Source organism: Myxine glutinosa, chromosome 4 (genome assembly GCF_964187855.1).
Source record: "Myxine glutinosa chromosome 4, kmMyxGlut1.1, whole genome shotgun sequence".
Lineage (NCBI taxonomy): Eukaryota > Metazoa > Chordata > Myxini > Myxiniformes > Myxinidae > Myxine > Myxine glutinosa.
In genome coordinates this window covers 111,955,441-111,975,712 of record NC_136264.1, presented here as the reverse complement: position 1 = coordinate 111,975,712, position 20,272 = coordinate 111,955,441, and the positions used below count along the sequence as shown (strand labels likewise).

Sequence of the window (20,272 nt, the reverse complement as noted above, 5' to 3'; positions counted from 1 at the left end):
GCCTTGTTGATGTTCGGTAGGGAGATGCGAGTCCCCACAGATTTGTTGATGGGACCGTCACCAGGGGAACCGGGTGAGCCAACTGTGGAGAGCTATGCAACCAATTTGAAAGCGAGCATGGAAAAGGCTCATGAGTTTGCGAGGAAGCAAATTGGGGTGGCTTCTTCGCAGATGAAAACGCGGTATGACGCTCGGGCTCACACACCTCGGTTCCTTCCCGGAGACCTTGTTTGGCTCTACTGGCCCCGGAGAAGGAAGGGGGTGTGCCCAAAACTCACTTCACCTTGGAAGGGCCCTGGGGTGGTGCTTCGGCAGGTGACTGATGTGGTGTTCAAAATTCAGATGGGCCCGCATACCCTTCCACAGATAGTTCACGGGGATAGATTGAGCTCCTACATGGGTCGGGAGGCTCCGGAGTGGATTGGAAGGGTGAGGGGGAAATTAGGTGTGGTGGATGACACTCTTGAACCTGACCAACCTGCAACTACCTGCACTTGAGGTGAGTGTTTTGAGGAGTACTGTCCCAGGCTTCAGGACTTGCTTTGGAAATTGGGGACATGTAAATTGGAGTTGGGAGGCGGGTGAGAGTGATGACATGGCCGGTGAGGGGATGGAATGGGAGCCACAGTGTCTTGTGGGTGGCGTATGTTTTTGTATTGTGGTTAGGTGTTTTGATGTGGTCGTGAGAGTGGAACCTGGAGAGTGAGTGATGATTATTGGAGATAATGAGGGGTGATACTTGTGCTTTTGGAAATGTGTGATGGTTTAAATGTGAACTGGGGGATTTCACATGTGGCAGGCCATGGCAAGCCTTGTAACACCAACACCAAGAATTGTACTGAATTGTGCTGAGTTGTGTGGAGAATTGAATGGCAGCGGGGGAGGAAGTGTGTTTTGGGGTCTTGTGGGTGGGGAAGGTGTGTGTGTCCGCAGGTACAGAGCAAGCTCTGAGGAGCGATGCCTGCGGGCCCCCCTCTGCGGCAATTACCCCTGGCAGCCGGTGGTAACTGGAAATTGGAGCTCGTCGGTGGAGGGTCTGGTTGGGCGCCGCGGGGTGAGGAAGTCCCCCGGTGACCCGTGTTGCTGCGCGAAAGCAGGAGGCAAAGGAGCCTGGTGTGTGTGGAGACCCTCACCGGCGAGGTAACGGCGGAAAGGGGCTGTTGGGCTGTCACGGGGCCAAGAGGTAAAGGGGGGGGGGGGGGGCAATGAACTTGTAAGTCGGTTGACTTGTTTTTGGGACTGCGGGCACCACAGCCTGATGCGCCCCCACCATCTTTTTGTGCGGTACCTCCCCGCTGCCTAGTTGAGGAATGCACACACACGTGAATGACATCAATGCCATGGTCCTGCAGGGGGTGTATTGAAATAAGTGCTTTGTTGATTTTTGAAATGCCTTGATGACCTATGGAATGAGAATGAGTGGTTAAGGGGTCTGTGTTGCATGAATGTGGGTGAAATCCACCGAGCCGTGTCACTCACCTGTAACATCTGGACAGGGCCCGTGGAAATTTAGGGGGATGCATTGGGGATGGCCCCGCAGGTAAGGTTGAGTCTTGTGGCATCCACCGGGGGACGCGGTCTGTAGACCGGGGTATGTACAAAGGTTAGAGTTTTGAGTTTGGAAAGATGGTTAAGTTTTGTGGTTAAGTTAGTGTGGTGTGTTGTTTGTTTCCTCCCTCCACAGGAACAACGAAGAAAATGTACATACTTGCATGATGGTTAAGGGGTTCAGCATGTTAAGGAAGTGTAGGTAGGTAGTCCGACTCACTTCCCACAGCCCTTCCTGATTTATTTCATAGGTTAATTAAGTGTGTGACAGTAAGTGTTAAGGCTGGAATGGTAGCGCCTGCGGGGAACCTTGCAGGAGCTACGGTTCCAGGGGGGGGGCTGTGTTATGAATTTGGTAGAGCAACATCTAGAGCTAGGTAGATCTGAATAGGTAGGTATTCGGCTGTCGTGACAGGGACACTACATGTAATAAGTTCTTGATGTTTAGGCGGTTGTCGGGGGAAGATGTATGATTGTGGACCTACCTGGAGGTTCGAGTGTTAAATAGTGAGGGATTAAAGGTAACGCCCCTGTGAGTCTCACCTAGTAGTCAAACCTTTGTCCATTATGGCACTGCAAACCACATAAACATTAGTTAGGTCCTTAGCGCAACATTAAATAATTCCTTTCCCTGACAATGACTTCGGAACAAGTGGACAGGAAACCAGGCCAAAAACACCGCCACAATACACCGCCACCGTTTACACCTCCAAGGCCTACAAACCTCGCCTGGCACGTGTTACACAAGAACCGCGGGGTCGCGGACGGGAGATGTCAGGAGTAGCATGCCGCAGAGGGCGTGACCTGGGCGAGCCGGCGAGTTGGGAGGCTATGATTGGCTGAGGAGTGCGCCAATGTGACGTCATCGGCCACCAATATATGCGACGGTCGGACGCCATTAGAGGGCAGTCGGCAGTTGGCACACCGAGGACACCGAGCACACAGAGCAGTCGGCAGTTTGAGGCAGTTCGTTGAACAGTGGCACACAGGGCACACAGGACTCAGCAGAGGCAGCATTTCGTGGGAGCAGTTCGTTGAACAGTTGGCACTGAACAGTTGGCACTGAACAGTTGGCACTTGGCTGCCAGCACTCCCGCAGAGAGTCGAGTCGAGTGGCTATCAAAGGAGTCCTTCCTGTCCCTGGTCAAGTGGAGTTTGTGCCCGCGTTGGAGGTCGTCGACGCAGGGTGCTTTTTGGTGCGTGGTGCTCGGCCTTGTGGGACTTGGAGCGAGGGACCTCGTGGTGTGCGATCGGGCCGAAAGGAGCGGTGTTGGACGGCCGCCACAAAGACGACGAAAGACAGACAAGATAAGCCCGAATCCGCGTATATTTTGAACGACGTGACGTATTCTTTTCGTAATTCATCTCCCTCGTTTTGTGTTTGCTGTCAGTCGTGTGGGGACGTCCCGATCTAGGATATTAGATTTACCGGCGGGCTTTTTCACTGGCTTTACTTTTCCATAATAAATCCTTGTATTATTTTCTGTATATATCTGAACGCAGTTTCCTGGGTGTTTCATTTTAATAGATAAGGCTGCGGAGCTTTGTTGCGTCTGCCCTTCCGCGCGTTTAACTTTGTGTCGAGTTTGAATCCGCCATTGAGTTTTCGCCTCGGGAGTTAAAGTCTCGCAAATCGGCCATCCGTAACTGTGGTGTTAATCACGGTTGCGTAACAAGTGGTGTCAGGAGTGTAGGATTTGAACCCGTCGGACAAATTTTTTTGTCCGCGGCGAGACATCGACACGGTCGGGCGTACATTGAGCCCGACGTTCGAACGCAAGATTTTTATAGTCGAGGCGGAGAAATTTAATAATCAATCGGGCAAACGGAGCGCGATATCGCGTCTTCGTCAAATTTAAATTGTTTCAGGAATTATTAAAATAAATACGCGCGCGGGAAACAATCTTCCGGAAAGCGGATGTCGGAAATTGATGAGATGGAAGTACGCAGCGAGGCCTCCGTCAGCGTTGGGAGTGAGCCGGAAATAGGGGAATTAGATGCAGAGGTGAGCCTTGGAACCTCCCTCGTCCCGAGCACCAACTTATCCCCCTCCCCCACCGGGGAGTCGGGAGCAGTAGGAACGGCCCCGACAACCGACCAGATGTTGGGCCAATTGCTTCGAAAAATGGAAGGGATGGAAAAGAACGGTGAGCGAAACCTTGCAGAAATTCGGGAAATAAATGATAAAATTGACGGGCTGGAAAATAAAATGAGTAAGGAAATTGAAGGAATGGAAAATAAAATGGAGTCCCAGGGGAAGGAATGTAGGGAAGGAATGAAGGGAATGAGTGATCGATTGGAGGAACAAATGGGACAAATGAAAAGTGGGTTGGAAAATAAAATGGAGTCCCAGGGGAAGGAATGGAGGAATGAAATAAAGGAAAGGAATGAACAATTGGAAGGAAAAATTGGGGAAATGGCACAGCAGCTGGGGGAACGAATTGATGGCATAGAAGGGAGAGTGCAAAACCAAATTACGGACAGACTGGGGAAATTTGAGGGTAAAGTAGAAACTCAAATGGGGGAGATGGAAAAAGCCATAGGGGTGGAAATTGAATTGAAACGGGAAGAATTAATGTCAAAAATAGAGGAGGGCGTGACGCAGGCTGTCCAAATGGGGGAAAAGTTGGAGGGTCAGATTGGTGCCACAAATGCTCGAATTGATAAAGCAAATGGGGACCTGGAAGGCTATCGGGGCCGGGTGGATGCCAGAATGCTACAGCAGAGTGAGGAATGGGGACTGCTCAACCGACAGGGGGGCAAATTGGCCGAGGAGGTGAGGGGGTTGGAAACCCGCATAAAAGAGCAGGAGCAAGGGTTAATTGAGAAAGGCCTGTGGGGGCCACTAATGGATAATGAAAGGGTGAGTGATTTTATGCAGGAGCGACTGGAGATCTGGGACAATACCATCAAGAAGGAGGTTGGTCGGGTTCAAGAGAGCCTGAAGGAAGAGGTGAGTAAGTCGGTTAAACATCTTCAGGACCAGATTAAGGTGACCCAGGAGACCCTCACCACGAGCCACATTTGGACACCAGAGGCTCCGAAACGGAATACCCAGTTGGGGGGGTGTTTTGGCCCCGGACTGGATTTGGACAGAGAGGAATCGGGGAATAGAGTATCTGGAAAAACAATCCCCCTCGTACATTTTGACGGATCAGGGAGCCTCGAGGCTTTCCTGACACAATTTGAGTGCGTGTCTCAGCTCAATGGTTGGGGAGAGCGGGAGCGCATGGGGAATCTGGTGGCGACACTGCGGGGGTCAGCCGCCGACGTGTTAAACGTAGTCCCAGAGGGAATATTGACCAGCAAGGCCATTTGTGAGGCCTTGAATAACAGGTACGGGACAGGCGCAAGGTGCGACCTGGTCAGGGCGCAGCTGCTGCATCGCAGGCAAAAGCCTAATGAGACGTTGCAGGAGCTGGCCCAGGATATATACCAATCTGTGAGGATAGCATACAGGGACCTACCAGCACAGGCGTGGGACAAGCTGGCGATAGAAAAATTTATGGCGGCTCTCCCTGATCCTGAGGTCCGGACGTTGGTGGAGTTACAGGACCCACCCACGGTGCACCGGGCAGCGGAATGCGCGGCGAGACTGACCTTTTTGAGAAGGTCGAACCGCGCATCGGAGAGGGCACCTGTGACGGTACGGCAGGCCGAGGTGCGGGATCAGGAAAAGCCAGAGGATGACATCGGGCGAATGTTAAGGGGAATCAGCCGCCAGCTGACAAATTTGATGGGGGGACAATTTGCAGGGAGCGAGTCACGACAGGGTGGTCCAGGTTGGCCATCGGGACGGCCTGATTTTTATCGGGCTGGGCCGGGAGAAAGGGGGGCTCCGCCTGGCTACCAGAGGGGTCCGTTCTTGGGGACTTGTTTTAGATGTGGGAGAAGAGGGCACAGTCAGAGGAATTGTCGGCAACCATATGGGCCCCCACCTCCTGACAGGCTTCGCAGTCCAGAAAGGAGGGGGCCCCCAGTAGGTCCACAGGTGCCAGACAGAGGACCACCACCTCCGCCTGGGCCAATAGCGGTAGAGTGTGCGGGAAACTAGAACGAGCCGAGCATACGGGGCCATGCTCGGCTGGCAAGTGTGTGGAGAAGCGCCCTCCTTTGGTGGAAGTAGTGAATTGCGGACAAATTGGCACAGGTAATCTAAGGGTTAGATGCAAAATTGAGGGAGAATTTTGTGAGGCTGTGGTGGACACTGGAGCCAGTGACACCATTATCAATCCGGGTGTGCTAGACCAGAGTGTTGGAGGCTGGGACAAAATTGATAGGGTAGAAGGACACAGCCTTCAACTGGCTACGGGGGCAACGGCACCAATATTGGGACGCGGAGTGGTGAGGATGGAGTTGGGTGGCCTGGAGGTCAGCGTGGTTGTGTGGGTGGCGGGGGTGTGCGATCAGTGTCTGTTGGGACTGAGTTTCCTGGTGGAACATGACTGCCAATTAGACCTAGTAGTCAAACCTTTGTCCATTATGGCACTGCAAACCACATAAACATTAGTTAGGTCCTTAGCGCAACATTAAATAATTCCTTTCCCTGACAATGACTTCGGAACAAGTGGACAGGAAACCAGGCCAAAAACACCGCCACAATACACCGCCACCGTTTACACCTCCAAGGCCTACAAACCTCGCCTGGCACGTGTTACACAAGAACCGCGGGGTCGCGGACGGGAGATGTCAGGAGTAGCATGCCGCAGAGGGCGTGACCTGGGCGAGCCGGCGAGTTGGGAGGCTATGATTGGCTGAGGAGTGCGCCAATGTGACGTCATCGGCCACCAATATATGCGACGGTCGGACGCCATTAGAGGGCAGTCGGCAGTTGGCACACCGAGGACACCGAGCACACAGAGCAGTCGGCAGTTTGAGGCAGTTCGTTGAACAGTGGCACACAGGGCACACAGGACTCAGCAGAGGCAGCATTTCGTGGGAGCAGTTCGTTGAACAGTTGGCACTGAACAGTTGGCACTGAACAGTTGGCACTTGGCTGCCAGCACTCCCGCAGAGAGTCGAGTCGAGTGGCTATCAAAGGAGTCCTTCCTGTCCCTGGTCAAGTGGAGTTTGTGCCCGCGTTGGAGGTCGTCGACGCAGGGTGCTTTTTGGTGCGTGGTGCTCGGCCTTGTGGGACTTGGAGCGAGGGACCTCGTGGTGTGCGATCGGGCCGAAAGGAGCGGTGTTGGACGGCCGCCACAAAGACGACGAAAGACAGACAAGATAAGCCCGAATCCGCGTATATTTTGAACGACGTGACGTATTCTTTTCGTAATTCATCTCCCTCGTTTTGTGTTTGCTGTCAGTCGTGTGGGGACGTCCCGATCTAGGATATTAGATTTACCGGCGGGCTTTTTCACTGGCTTTACTTTTCCATAATAAATCCTTGTATTATTTTCTGTATATATCTGAACGCAGTTTCCTGGGTGTTTCATTTTAATAGATAAGGCTGCGGAGCTTTGTTGCGTCTGCCCTTCCGCGCGTTTAACTTTGTGTTGAGTTTGAATCCGCCATTGAGTTTTCGCCTCGGGAGTTAAAGTCTCGCAAATCGGCCATCCGTAACTGTGGTGTTAATCACGGTTGCGTAACAATACTTTATAATGAAGAAAAACAGAAATTCAAAGGTGACATATAATACCTCTACAGCAGGACTGTGTGGAACTGTCACTTGTTTGGTGACACTGTTATATCCCGGGGCTGATGCAGTCACTTCATACTGTCCTGGGACCAGGAGACGCCAGTAATCACCATCATGAGCTGTCAATGTAGGAAACAAAGGGAGAGTGACCAAAAGTAGTGAATGAGGGTTGTACGAGTATAAAACAGTTTGTAGGGTCAGCACTAAATATTTCTCAGCCTAGAATTCCCAGTACAGTACTTTTGAGTAACCTTTAATGGTTATCATTCGGTCCATTGCAGACATGTTAATGCATGGTTATCGTTCATAGCACATATGTTTATGCGCACGAGCACACCAATTTATTTGGATTTTTTTTTTTTTGAAACGGCAAATATGTAAACATTAGACAACCAGTAGTTAAAGAAGGATGAGAGCTGGGTTTACCATATACATCATTAAATTTACCTCGAAGTACACACCATCATACATGGCAAAAAAATGAACAAACAGGAAAAATTTTCCCACTGCCAGAGTCATTCTTTATCTTTCCCTGCCATGCAGACTTGTCAGTGAAAAGTGTAAACAAGACTAAACCGAACGTTTCCATGCCAATTGTTAGTGAGCTTGAACTGTTCAATATTAATGTTTATTTTAATTCAAAGGCAAAATATGTCAAAGGCACAGCGAAAGCACAGCGAAAGATAAATTAAAAAAAGGCCATTCATCAAATAACAAAGTGTGATACAAATTATTTACATCAACTGAGATTATAAAGTAAAAATATATATACACTATCTATATATATATATATATATATATATATATATATATATATATATATGTATATGTATATACAGTATATATATATATATATATATATATATATATATATATATATATATATATATATATATATATATATATATAGATCCAGTATGGGCCTTTTTTTATTTTTATTTAAAAGGGTGAAAAATCCCAAACATTTTTACTAGTAGGGATGTGCACCCTGACCCCACAACCAAAGTACACAGTCCAACAAGCCTGTCCCGCGAGCATTCGCATGCCCCTCATCCCGAAGGCCGAAATACATGGTCAACCAAACACATACATACAGACTAACCCGAAGGGCCAGAATGCATGGTCATACAATACCTTGCTGTTTATGGCTTGATCCTATCATCAAATATGACCAAAATACACTTAACATGTACCTGTTACTGCATCACATGAAGGGTAAAAGGAGGCACATTTAAACAAAATACATCATTTGAAGGTAAAGGTAGAAGGGGAGTCAGGTGTTCGTGCTATCAACAAAGAAATATTTTGTCTGTCATTCTTGGAGATGGCGATGGTCAATTGTATTAAGTATTATATTAAGTAATTAAGTAATTGTATTAAGTAATATAGGTATATATATATATATATATATATATATATATATATATATATATATATATATATATATATATATATATACACACACACGGCAGAGAGTGAGACCCAAAAGCTTGAGTGACAGAACTTCGTCAAGAGGATTGTACAGAAAGTAGATAGGAGGGCTGTCCAGACGGTCTTTTCGGAGAGACAAAGTGAGAGCGTTGGATTTGTCAGGATTGAAAAACATGTTCCACTTGTTTGACCAATCTGTGATTTTGTCCAGGTCTGCAGAGAGTGAGGAGGCTGCTGCCTGCCGATCTGAGGGTTGGGATATGGAGCGGCAGAACACTGCCTTGAGGAACTCAAGCCTGAACAGGAAGGGGAGAAGAGAGAATTCCATTCAGGGCCACACATTGACTGCGACCAGAAAGGAAGTCTGCAAGCCATGCGTGGAGGTTTCCATGGATACCATACGAGGAGAGTTTGGTGAGCAGGGAGGGGTGCCAGACCGTATCGAAGACACGAGATATGTCAGCGGAGACAGCTCTGATTTCCTGTTTGGCATTGAGGACCTCCATCCATTGTTGAGACAGCAGAAGCAGCATGTCCAGAGTAGAATTACCTGGTCTGAATCCAAATTGATGATCCGAGATCAAGCCATTGGAGAAGAGGAAGGATTTGATGTCATAAGCGATGATCGATTCCATGACCTTGCTGATTATTGGGTGCAGGCTGATTGGTCTGTCGTTGCAAGGATCTGTTTTTGCACCTTTCTTGTGTAAAGCGGTAATGTTGGCTGATTTCCAAGCAGATGGCAGATGACCTTGAGCAAAAGAGAGGGTGAAGATAATTGAGAGAGGGTGTGAAAGAGCGGCATAGCAGAACTTTAGGACCCATGGGCTAATGCCATCTGATCCAGTTGCAGAATCAGTGTCGAGGTTTGACAGAAACTTCTCCACCTTGCCAGGAGAGGACACAGAGTCCAGGAGCAGGTGGGTTCGATTGGATAGGTACAGAGAGAGATGGGTTTGGGACACAAAATTTTGAGGCACACACAGACTTGAGGCATTCAGCTTTGTCACGTGCAGTGTCAGCTGTGTAGCCATTTGAGGTAAGGGAGGGAATGGAGGGAGAACAAACACCAGTTTTGACCAGACGCCACCAGGATTTGGAGGAGGGAGCCAGGTTTGAGAGTTCAGTCTTGAGAGGAGAGAGATATTGTTTCCTGGCTAGCATGGTGTTGGCTTCACGGTTAGGGTGCCGGCTTGGGATCCCAGCATCCTGGGTTCAAATCCTGGTCGATCGCTGAATTAACGCCAGGGGGGTTGACTCAGCCTGTCATCCTTCCGAAGTCGGCAAATTGAGTACCAGTTCACTGGTAATTCCCTGTGTGTTGCAAGAGGTGACAAACAGGGTCGGTGGCAGGAAGGGCATAAGGCCATAAAAAAAATTGCTTCAAAAAGGGGACCATGGTGCCTGAAAAAGGCCAACTCCTGCTCTGTGGGGAAAAATGGCCTCTAAAGCTGTTTTTTTTTTTTGGGCTCTCCTAAGGGTAGACACACACTTGTTCCGAGCTTTGTGAAAGGAACTGAGATTGCCTTCAGTTGGATTCGCCTTCCACGAGGCAAACGCAAGTTGTTTGAGGGCAACTGCCTCACCACAAGATTCAGTGTACCATTAACGGGAGGAAGGGTATGACAACTGAAGACGAGATGGGATAAATCTGTGCATGAGAGAGAGCAGTTTACTTTGGAAGAATTCCCAGGAAGAGTTGATGTCAGAGGCAGTGGAGATGGCAGACCAGTCCAGATGATTGATGGCTGCTTGAAGACCATTCCAGTCAGCCTGAGTGAAATGCCAGAATCGTGGACGCTGAGGAGGCTCTCTGAGAATGGTCAGAGATATATCTACTTTAACAAGCAAATGATCAAAAGAACTGATTGGAGCAGAAGAAGAGCATCAGATATTTGCAGGGAAGTTTGTCATTACCAAGTCTAGAAAAGAAGATGCTCCGTTGACTGAGATCTGGGTCGGAAAAATGACAGATTGTGTCAGTCCCAATGAGTCACAGATGTCCTTTGATGAGATGCCATGGCTGGTGAGAGAGGTACCCACACCCAGCCCGCTGGCATAATGACAGTTGAAGTCGCCACATGTGAGAAAGAGAGAGTTGGGATGAGTGAATAGAAGTTGGTCAATGTTGTCAGACAGCAAAATGTAAATGGAGTCATCAATGTTTGGAGGACGGTACAGAACACATATGAACAAAAGGTGGGAGCGGAGAGGAAGCCGTTGCCAGAGGTACTCCTGGGGTGGGATGGAGAGAGGGCAGTACAAGGAGAGTGAGGAAAAGAGTTTTTTTTTATAAAGATAGCAACCCCACCACCAGGACAAGGCTCAAGTCTCAAGTCTATCATACCGGAGGAGGGAGTAACCAAGAAGAGATATTAAGGAATCAGAGACATCTTGAAGGAGGAAAGTTTCTGTTAAGCAGATTAAGTGTGGTTTGTCAAAAGCAACCTGTATGGAGAGATCAATCAGGTTTGAGCGAAGGCCCCACATGTTTGAGGTCCATACCATTAAGGAAGAGGGAGGGGGAGGGGGAGCATCGGGTGCAGGGCAGAGGCGGGGAGGGGTTGGGTAAGATGAAGGGTAAGAGGGGCAGGTAGGGAGAGCTGTTGATAGTGTGTCAGAGATAGGATAAAGGGAAGGATGAGGAGGGCAAAAGGTTTGATGGTGATGGGATGAGGCACAGCGAGGGGTTGTTTGAGTGGGGGGTGGGGCAGAGCAAAGTAGAAGGTTGGAAGAGGTGGAGGTATGAGATAGAAGGGAGATGAAGTTGGGAGGAGGCAGCTTTGAGGAGGAGGGGGTGGGGGGGTAGAATTTGAGAAAGTTGGTGGGGAAGGAGATTTGAAGGGGAGGGGTGGGGGGGGGGGGGGAGAAGTTTTGAAGGGGAGGGGTGAGGAGGAAGTTTTGAAAGGGAGGAGGTATGGGGTAGATTTGAAGGGGAGGGACAACGGAGGAGATTTGGAGGGGAGGGGCGAGGGGGGAGTTTAGGAGGGGAGGGGCGAGGAGGCGTTTAGGAGTGGAGGGGTGAGGAGGAGTTTAGGAGGGGAGGGGTGAGGGGGAGTTTAAGAGGGGAGGGGCGAGGAGGAGTTTAGGAGGGGAGGGGCGAGGAGGAGTTTAGGAGGGGAGGGGCGGGAAGGGAGAATTGAAAGGGAGGGGTGAGATGGAGTTTTGGAGGGGAGGGGTGATGGGCGAGTTTAGGAGGGGAGGGGTAAGGGGGGTGTTTTGGAGGGGAGGTGTGAGGGGGAGTTTAGGAGGGGAGGGTTGAGGGGGGAGATTAGAAGGGGAGGCGTGAGGGGGAGTTTAGGAGTGGAGGTGGGAGGAGGGAGTTTAGAAAGTGGAGGGGTGAGGAGTGTTACGTGCTCCTCCCCAAACCCCGGTCAAGGTGTACCTCCGAGCCCCGAAAGGAGTCACGGCAGAAAGATGTGTTATAATGTGTGTCAATGACCAATGGTGAAATCACACCAACCAATTGTTACCAAAAACAAGTATTGTATTAAGGTCACACAAGTATAACAGCACAAGTACAATATGTTTCAATTGCACCACAAAAATACCATATAATTCCTATGATGGTACCATCAGTTTCTTATTCCACAACTCACTGTGCTCCAAGTGAGCGAAAAGAACATTCCCAAAGTCACTGTCCCGGCACCAAGCCAAAGTCGATCCACGCTCCGGTGATCGCAAGGAAAATGTCGAATCGAGACCAGAATCCAAGTCGGCTGACAGTCAACGCTGCCAAAGAGGCGCAAAGGTGCACCCAAAAGGCGACTGGGAAATCACACCTTTGTGTATGAACGTTCAGCGGCTCCCAAACGGAGAACAACAAATTCCCAATCGAAATGCAAGTTACACTCGCAAACCAGGCTAACGGCTGGGCGCGTTGAAATGGCTGGAGCGAGGTGAAAAGGCTGGAGCGATGCGAAATGGCGGGAGCGAGGCGAAATGGTGGGCGGGCCCGTACTGGGTGTACCTGCTCTCCAACGATTCTCTTCGGAATCAACCGCAAAACCTGACATGCAGGTTTATCTGTCACAGCGATAACCACTCTGTCACAGGAATCCCTTTCCCAGGAAACCCAAAGTTCGCTTGTGACCCCCGTTCACCAGCGTCTCCTCGAGACGTCAAAGCAGTTCGGCTTTTCTTCCCGACCTCACTTGCTCCGCCTTTTTTTCTTCCCCCTCTTTTTCTTCCGGTTTCTCCCGATCCGGTTTCCGGTTTCTTTTAAAACACGAATTTTTACCTTTTGAAAACAGTTATCTCCATTTCACTTAAACGATAACAATAATAGTACGTCGAACCAAAAATGCTTACAGTGGATGAAAACCACAACGACGGAAGTGACGAATCCATAACACTCCCCACCCTCAAGAAAGAAAGTTGGAACATAGTGAAAACCTTATTTTCATGCAAAAACCCTTTTTAACAAACAAAAGTAAAACTCACCCAAATGATCAACTCGCGTGAGCAACAATAATTAATATTCCCCAGAAGAAAGCAACAAAACTTCCAAACAACCTACAGGAATTTTCAAAGTTGGTTTACTCTGGATAAAGCATCAGCAACGACATTGTCCCTGCCCTTTACATGCTCAATTTCCAAGTTGAACTCCTGCAAAGCCAAACTCCATCTCATCAACCTCTGATTTTTATTTTTCATTTTTTGAATGAAGGTTAAGGGGTTGTGATCAGTGAAGAGTTTTAACTCTGGATTCTCTTGCACCCCGACTACAGGCACGACAGGTGAGACAGGAACCATTTTTTCCACAGGCCTCCTCTCATAATATTTCTTCAGTCGGGTGACATGACACAGCTGCCGCTTTTTCCGTCGGTCGGGAGTGGTCACCACGTAATCTGTTTCATTAACCCTCCTTTTGATTGCATAGGGACCTAAATACCTAGCCTGTAGTGGCTGACCTGGAACAGGAAGCAACACTAACACTCGGTCCTCAGGACTGAAATTTCTTATCTGAGATTTCTTGTCATGCCTCACTTTCATTTTATCCTGTGTCACTTTCAAGTTTTCTCTCGCAACTTCACAAGCCTTTGCCAATCTGTACCTAACCATTGACACATACTCTACCACTGTCGACTGCGACTCCTCCTGTCGCCACTGTTCTTTCACCAGTTTCAATGGTTCTCGCACTGCGTGTCCAAACACAAGTTCAAAAGGACTGAACCCCAATGACTCCTGAACAGATTCCCTCGTAGCAAACAACAATAAGGGTATTCCCTCATCCCAATCCTTGTCACATTCAAAACAATACGTTCTGATCATATTCTTCAATGTCTGGTGAAACCTTTCCAAGGCCCCTTGGCTCTCGGGATGGTAGGTACTTGATCTTAGTTGCTCCACTCCCAACAGGTGTACCACTTGCTGAAAAAGCGTTGACATGAAATTGGAACCCTGATCAGACTGGATGACCTTAGGTAGGCCAACCAAAGTGAAAAATTTAATCAAGGCCTTCGCAATAACTGCCGCAGTCATTTTTCTAAGAGGCACTGCTTCTGGGAACCTCGTGGAAGCGCACATGATGGTCAACAAATACTGATGTCCAGCCTTAGTTTTAGGTGAAGGGCCGACACAGTCAATAATGACTCGGCTGAATGGTTCTTCAAAAGCTGGAATTGGTTTTAAAAGTGCAGATGGGACTTTCTGATTAGGTTTTCCCACCAGCTGGCAAGAATGGCAAGATTTACAGAACTACGCCACACCACGTCGCAATCCTGGCCAGAAAAAATGTACCAATATTCTGTCACATGTCTTGTTCACTCCAAGGTGCCCGGCCAAAGGTGTCTCATGCGCCAAACTCAATATCTCCTTCCGGTACGGCGGTGGCACCACAATTTGGTAATGAACTTTCCACTCATCATTTGCTGGCACCTCCGGTGGTCTCCATTTCCTCATGAGTATTTCCCCTTTCATGAAGTAACCAACAGGTATCTTCATAGCCTCTTCCTCGGTAATGGCTTTATCAATCAAACTCCGGAGCTCCGAATCTCTGTGTTGTTCTTCAACAAGTCTCTTTTGGACCAGCACCGTTTGTTCAGCCTCGTTCCCAGATGTCTCCGACGGACACTCCATTTCCTCTTTTGGTCCAGATGCCACCTTTTCCTTAGGTTCCTTGATGTCACTCCCTTTCCTATTATCTCTTCCAGACTTTTCCTCCAATATCTCGATGGAACCCAAATCCACATCACCTTCCTTCTTCTCTTCAGAGCACTTCCTACCCATAGCACGAGTCACTGCACAGGATGGACAGATACCAGGAATCTCCTGCTCTAACTGTGCTGTGATATTTTCCATACTGGGCTTTTCAACCAACATCGGATTAACAGAAACTCGACCCCCGGCCAAATCATTCCCGAAAATAAAAGAGATTCCCTCTACAGGAAGAGTGGCTTGTAACCCCACAATGACCGGTCCTGACACCAAATCAGACTTTAAATGGATGACATGAAGAGGAGCTTTAACATAGCCACCAACCCCCTGTAAAAGAACACTAACCCCCGTTGCCGGCTTATCCGACAATGGCAAAATGCCCTCAAGCATCAAAGATTGATGTGCTCCTGTGTCCTTCAATACCCTAACTGGTCCCTGGTTAGTTAAGTCCCCATCCAGTGACACAAACCCCTCGGAAATAAAAGGTTTGTAACCCTCTTGGACAACATCGTTCTATGATGGCGTAACTTTGGCACGGGAACCTTCACAAGGCACTGTCCTCCAAGGACGATTTCTCGCATTGGCCAACGCATTCGGAGTTGCACTAGTCTGACTCCGCCCCTGATTTTTCCTTTTCAGGGCGTAACATTGGGACATCAAATGCCCAGGTTTCTTGCAAAAAGCGCAAGTCGGCCCTTAGGAAAAACTCGTGGTCTACCTCGGGCCCCCAGGAAGATAGGTATGCCTTGGAACTGCAGTCTTCTGATCCCTAAAAGTCACGGAATCAGATTTGTCCCCATAGTCCTCTCTCGGCCGCCTCCATCAAAATTTGTTCTCCGATCCTGATTTACGATAACTCCCCTGGCTAACTCTAGGCGGGAAGTTAGGTTTGTGGAACCCCATCCTGTGTGTCAAGGCATAGTCATCTGCCACTGTTGCTGCCTCATACAACTCCGGCACCTTTTTTTCATCCAGATGTACTTTATTGTCCACATGGACACACTGTTTGAATTCCTCCACCAATATCAATTGTCGTAAAAGGTTAAAGTCTTTCCCAATCTCCTTCGAGTCACACCACCTATCAAACATAGTTTCCTTCATTCTGGAAAACTCCACATAGGTCTCACTCTCCCTCTTCCTGGCATTCCTGAATTTTTGTCTCTAAGCTTCAGGGACCAATTCATAGGCTTTGAGAATGGTTTTCTTCACTATCTCATAATCTGCACATTGGTCAATCGGTAAAGCCGAATAGATATCTTGAGCTTTACCCACCAGAACACTTTGCACTAACATAGTCCAGGACCCCACAGGCCATTTTAACATTTGAGCCACCTTCTCAAAGTGTAAAAAAAACTTGGCTACCTCCTTTTCATTGAAGGGTGGAACCAGCCTCACATGCCTACCAACATCCCAAGAGTTCTGACTAGTTGTCGAACTAGCCGGCATGGATACTACTTCTCTCCGTTCTCCCAGTAATTCCAGCTCCTTGAGTTTAAGTTCCCTCTGATAATCCATGTCCCGTTCCTTTAACTCCCTTTCGGCTCTCCTTTCCTCTGCTATCCTTTCCTCTTCAGCTCTCCTTTCCTCTGCTCTTCTCTCCTTGAGTTCTCGTTCCTGTTCTGCTCTTTCCTTTTCTGCTTTCCTTTCCTCTGCTCTTTCCGCTGCTCTTCTCTCCTCGAGTTCTCGTTCCCGTTCTGCTCTTTCCTTTTTGGCTCTCCTTTCCTCTGCTCTTTCCTCAGCTTTCCATTCCAACTCTTTTAACCTTTCCTGGCTCTGCAGTTGCATCTCCATTTTCCGGAGCTCCACATTTCCTTTTTCCTCTGGTAACCAATCCAAGGCTACCTCTTCCCATGTTCCTTGTCCCACCAGAGATTCTACCACCAACGTCTGAATCTCTGCTTTCTTCATACTAACTCGGACCTCCAAGTTACAATATTTGGCCAAAATCATGAGTTCCGATCTTTTTACCACCTGGAACTGTGCCTCGTTAAGGGACGTCGCAAACTTTTCTGCGTCAAACACCATGGTGACTATTAGTTAGCACCTGTTAACCTTCACACAAAATTTTTCAAATTTCTAGAAAAAATTGGGAATGTTAGAAAATTCCAAATTTGGGAATTTGAGGAATGTTAGGGAATTCAATCCCGGACGAGCCCCCAATTTTTGTTACGCGCTCCTCCCAAAACCCCGGTCACGGTGTACCTCCGAGCCCCGAAAGGAGTCACGGCAGAAAGATGCGTTATAATGTGTGTCAATGACCAATGGTGAAACCACACCAACCAATTGTTACCAAAAACAAGTATTGTATTAAGGTCACACAAGTATAACAGCACAAGTACAATATGTTTCAATTGCACCACAAAAATACCATATAATTCCGATGATGGTACCATCAGTTTCTTATTCCATAACTCACTGTGCTCCAAGTGAGCGAAAATAACATTCCCAAAGTCACTGTCCCGGCACCAAGCCAAAGTCGATACACACTCCGGTGATCGCAAGAAAAATGTCGAATTGAGACCAGAATCCAAGTCGGCTGACAGTCAACGCTGCCAAAGAGGCGCAAAGGTGCACCCAAAAGGCGACTGGGAAATCACACCTTTGGGTATGAACGTCCAGCGGCTCCCAAACGGAGAACCACAAATTCCCAATCGAAATCCACGTTACACTCGCAAACCAGGCTAACGGCTGGGTGCGGTGAAATGGCTGGAGCGATGTGAAAAGGCTGGAGCGATGCGAAATGGCGGGCGGGCCCGTACTGGAGGCGTACCTGCTCTTCAACGATTCTCTTTGGAATCAACCGCAAAACCTGACACGCAGGTTTATCTGTCACAGCGATAACCACTGTCACAGGAATGCCTTTCACAGGAAACCCAAAGTTCGCTCATGACCCCCGTTTGCCAGCGTCTCCTCGAGACCTCAAAGCAGCTCGGCTTTTCTTCCCGACCTCACTTGCTCTGCCTTTTTTTCTTCCCCCTCTTCTTCTTCCGGTTTCTCCCGATCCGGTTTCCGGTTTCTTTTGAAACACTAATTTTTACCTTTTGAAAACAGTTATCTCCATTTAACTTAAAACGATAACAATAATAGTACATGGAACCAAAAATGCTTACAGTGGATGAAAACCACAACGACGGAAGTGACGAATCCGTAACAGGAGGGAGTTGTATTTAAAACGTTAGACAAAGGGTAAGATGTTCGTGGGAGGTATGGGTAGAAAAGGAAATCAAATAAACAAGCAATACAGCGAAGGAAAGAATTTAGATTTACAAAATACCAATGGGGGGAGGGAAGCCTAGAGGGACCAGGTGGCGCACGAGGTACGACACAGAAAACGATTAATTACACACAAGTTTGCACGAATTACAAAACCAAAACGAACTAGAAACACACATCAACACATACACAATAAAATAATCAGTGGAAATTTGACAAAGACACGAATGGGAAAATATTTAAACTTTGATGCCGTGGAGAGCTCGAAGTACGCTTCCTCGCCCGAGAAACCGGAAGCGGAAGGAAGTCACATAGGTTCACATATGTGTTCACGTAGATTCGAACATTTCCTGTAACCAGGGACCTGCGAGTGTGAAATTGTCCTGTTTTATGTATACCGTGAGGAGTGGTAAAATTGACACAGAGATTAGGTAGGAAAGTGTAATTCATATGTCTTCTCTGTAAACCAGGCATGGTACCATGCAAGGTAATGTGAGGAGCTGATTTGGATGTCGGCGGTTCATGTGCAGGCTGATAATTCCTCCTCACAGTCCGGGCCCTGAGTTCAACAGGCATGGCATTGGCTCTCACAAAGACCTGGAGGGTACGATCCTATTGGTGGCCTAAACAGTGGCACATCATTGGTTCAGATGGCAGTGGTGACAACACCTCATCCATGTGACATCCCCGCAACAGTGGTGACATGCCACCTCATTGACCGGTGTCAGGCCACAAGTGAAGGATGCCAGAGGGCATCAGAGGGGACAAAAGCCGTGGGGGGAGGGGACAAAAGGCTGTGCACGGATGCTGGCAGTCAGTCAGTCAGTGGAGTCAAGGCTTCAAGGTTGTAGTAGGAGTCAAGTCAGTCAGAGACCAGTGTGGTTACTGGAGTGTGTGGGATGGTGCCTGGAGAGCAGCATGGAGAAAAGTTTTGTGAATTTACCTATGCCTCCCTGGATCTCTCCCATACTGCCTGAAGTGGACCCTGCTCACTCCAAATTCTCAAGCCTTGCCTGGTTTCTCCCTTTGTGTGCGAGAGATTGAGTGCTCATGGCACCATAGGACTCAGAACTTTGTGTATTTATTTATTTTTCAGACAGTCTGTCCATTTATTTTATTGCTTCAGTCTCTCTTTCGTCTGGGATTCTCTGTGTGGGTTGTCTCATGCTAATAAACCTGTTGTTTCTTAAGAAACTTGTCAGGCTGATTCCCGCCTCCTCTCACAGGCACGAACAGTTTCAGCCCGTTTGGAAATCCCTGGGGGAGACATAACTTGGGTAAAGAAACTCGTTTTAAGAGATTGGTGGGTTACACATCCCATGTGGGAGAAAGAACTGTGGTCTCCACTCAGACGCAGTTAAATTTAACTCAGCCATTCGTGAAGTACATTGCTCTGACACAGTGGGACTGCATTAATGACCCCGTCGATGTGACAAATATATGGGTGGTAAAGCAATTTTTTGTTTATAGCCACATATTAGTAGTCTCAATCATATATAATTTTGAATAAGTTCTCATTTTTCAGCAAAATTGTTAGTTGCTGCTTTCATCCATTTTTTTCTGTAGTTCCTACTCATAAAATGATCCTAAAATCTCATTCTTATTCATATAATCATAAGTTTGTATTTTTTGGTACGAGTTATAATATAGTAATACCAATGACAGCCAATTGAGACATTAATACACAAAAAAAAAAGATCTGAAACACTTCACCTTGCTCTTCACACAGCACTATCCTACAAAAAAAAATCCACACCTAATCCTTTCACCCACTCCTGGTACCATATATTAACCTTTCTCAGGAAAGCAATGAAAGAAAGAAAAAGAAAAAAGCACAAATTAAGACCACAGCTCGAAGGAGAAATAAAATGTAACGACAAATAAAGCAGTGGATGGAGTATAATTACCAGTTGTTATGTCATGATCGATTCCTTTTACAGAAATGAGGGCATTGGTAATGGGTACTCTGTTACTCTGCAACACAAAGCCTTTGATCCCACGATGAACCTGCACCAAAAAGACAAAACACAAAAAACAGTTTCCAGACAGCCTGTCCATTCATCAACTAAAAATTCAGAGAAATGGAAACTTTGATAGCCTGAAATAAAAACTGAGGTCTACCTGCTCAATGTAGGTGATGAGAGCCTCCTTGTTATCAGACCAAAATTTCTGCAGCTTCGATTCTGGAGGAAACTTCTCACAGCTAAGTTCCAGTGTGATCTCAAAACAATTTGAGCTCAGGTAGTTGAAATCTTGCATGCCTGAGATGAAGACAAATTATAT

At 47.7% G+C, this 20,272-nt stretch overlaps 1 protein-coding gene across 1 annotated transcript in view; it reads right to left on the bottom strand.

The window, feature by feature from the left end:
- CPE (carboxypeptidase E) overlaps window positions 1-20,272 on the bottom strand; it is a 72,269-nt gene that overhangs the window by 22,100 nt on the left and 29,897 nt on the right. Inside the window, exons 6-8 of the mRNA XM_068113120.2 lie at window positions 20,111-20,250; window positions 19,897-19,996; window positions 7,187-7,305 (exon numbers count right to left, since the gene is read on the bottom strand). Coding sequence (XP_067969221.1) covers window positions 7,187-7,305; window positions 19,897-19,996; window positions 20,111-20,250 — 359 coding nt within the window. The remainder of the gene's footprint in view (window positions 1-7,186; window positions 7,306-19,896; window positions 19,997-20,110; window positions 20,251-20,272) is intronic.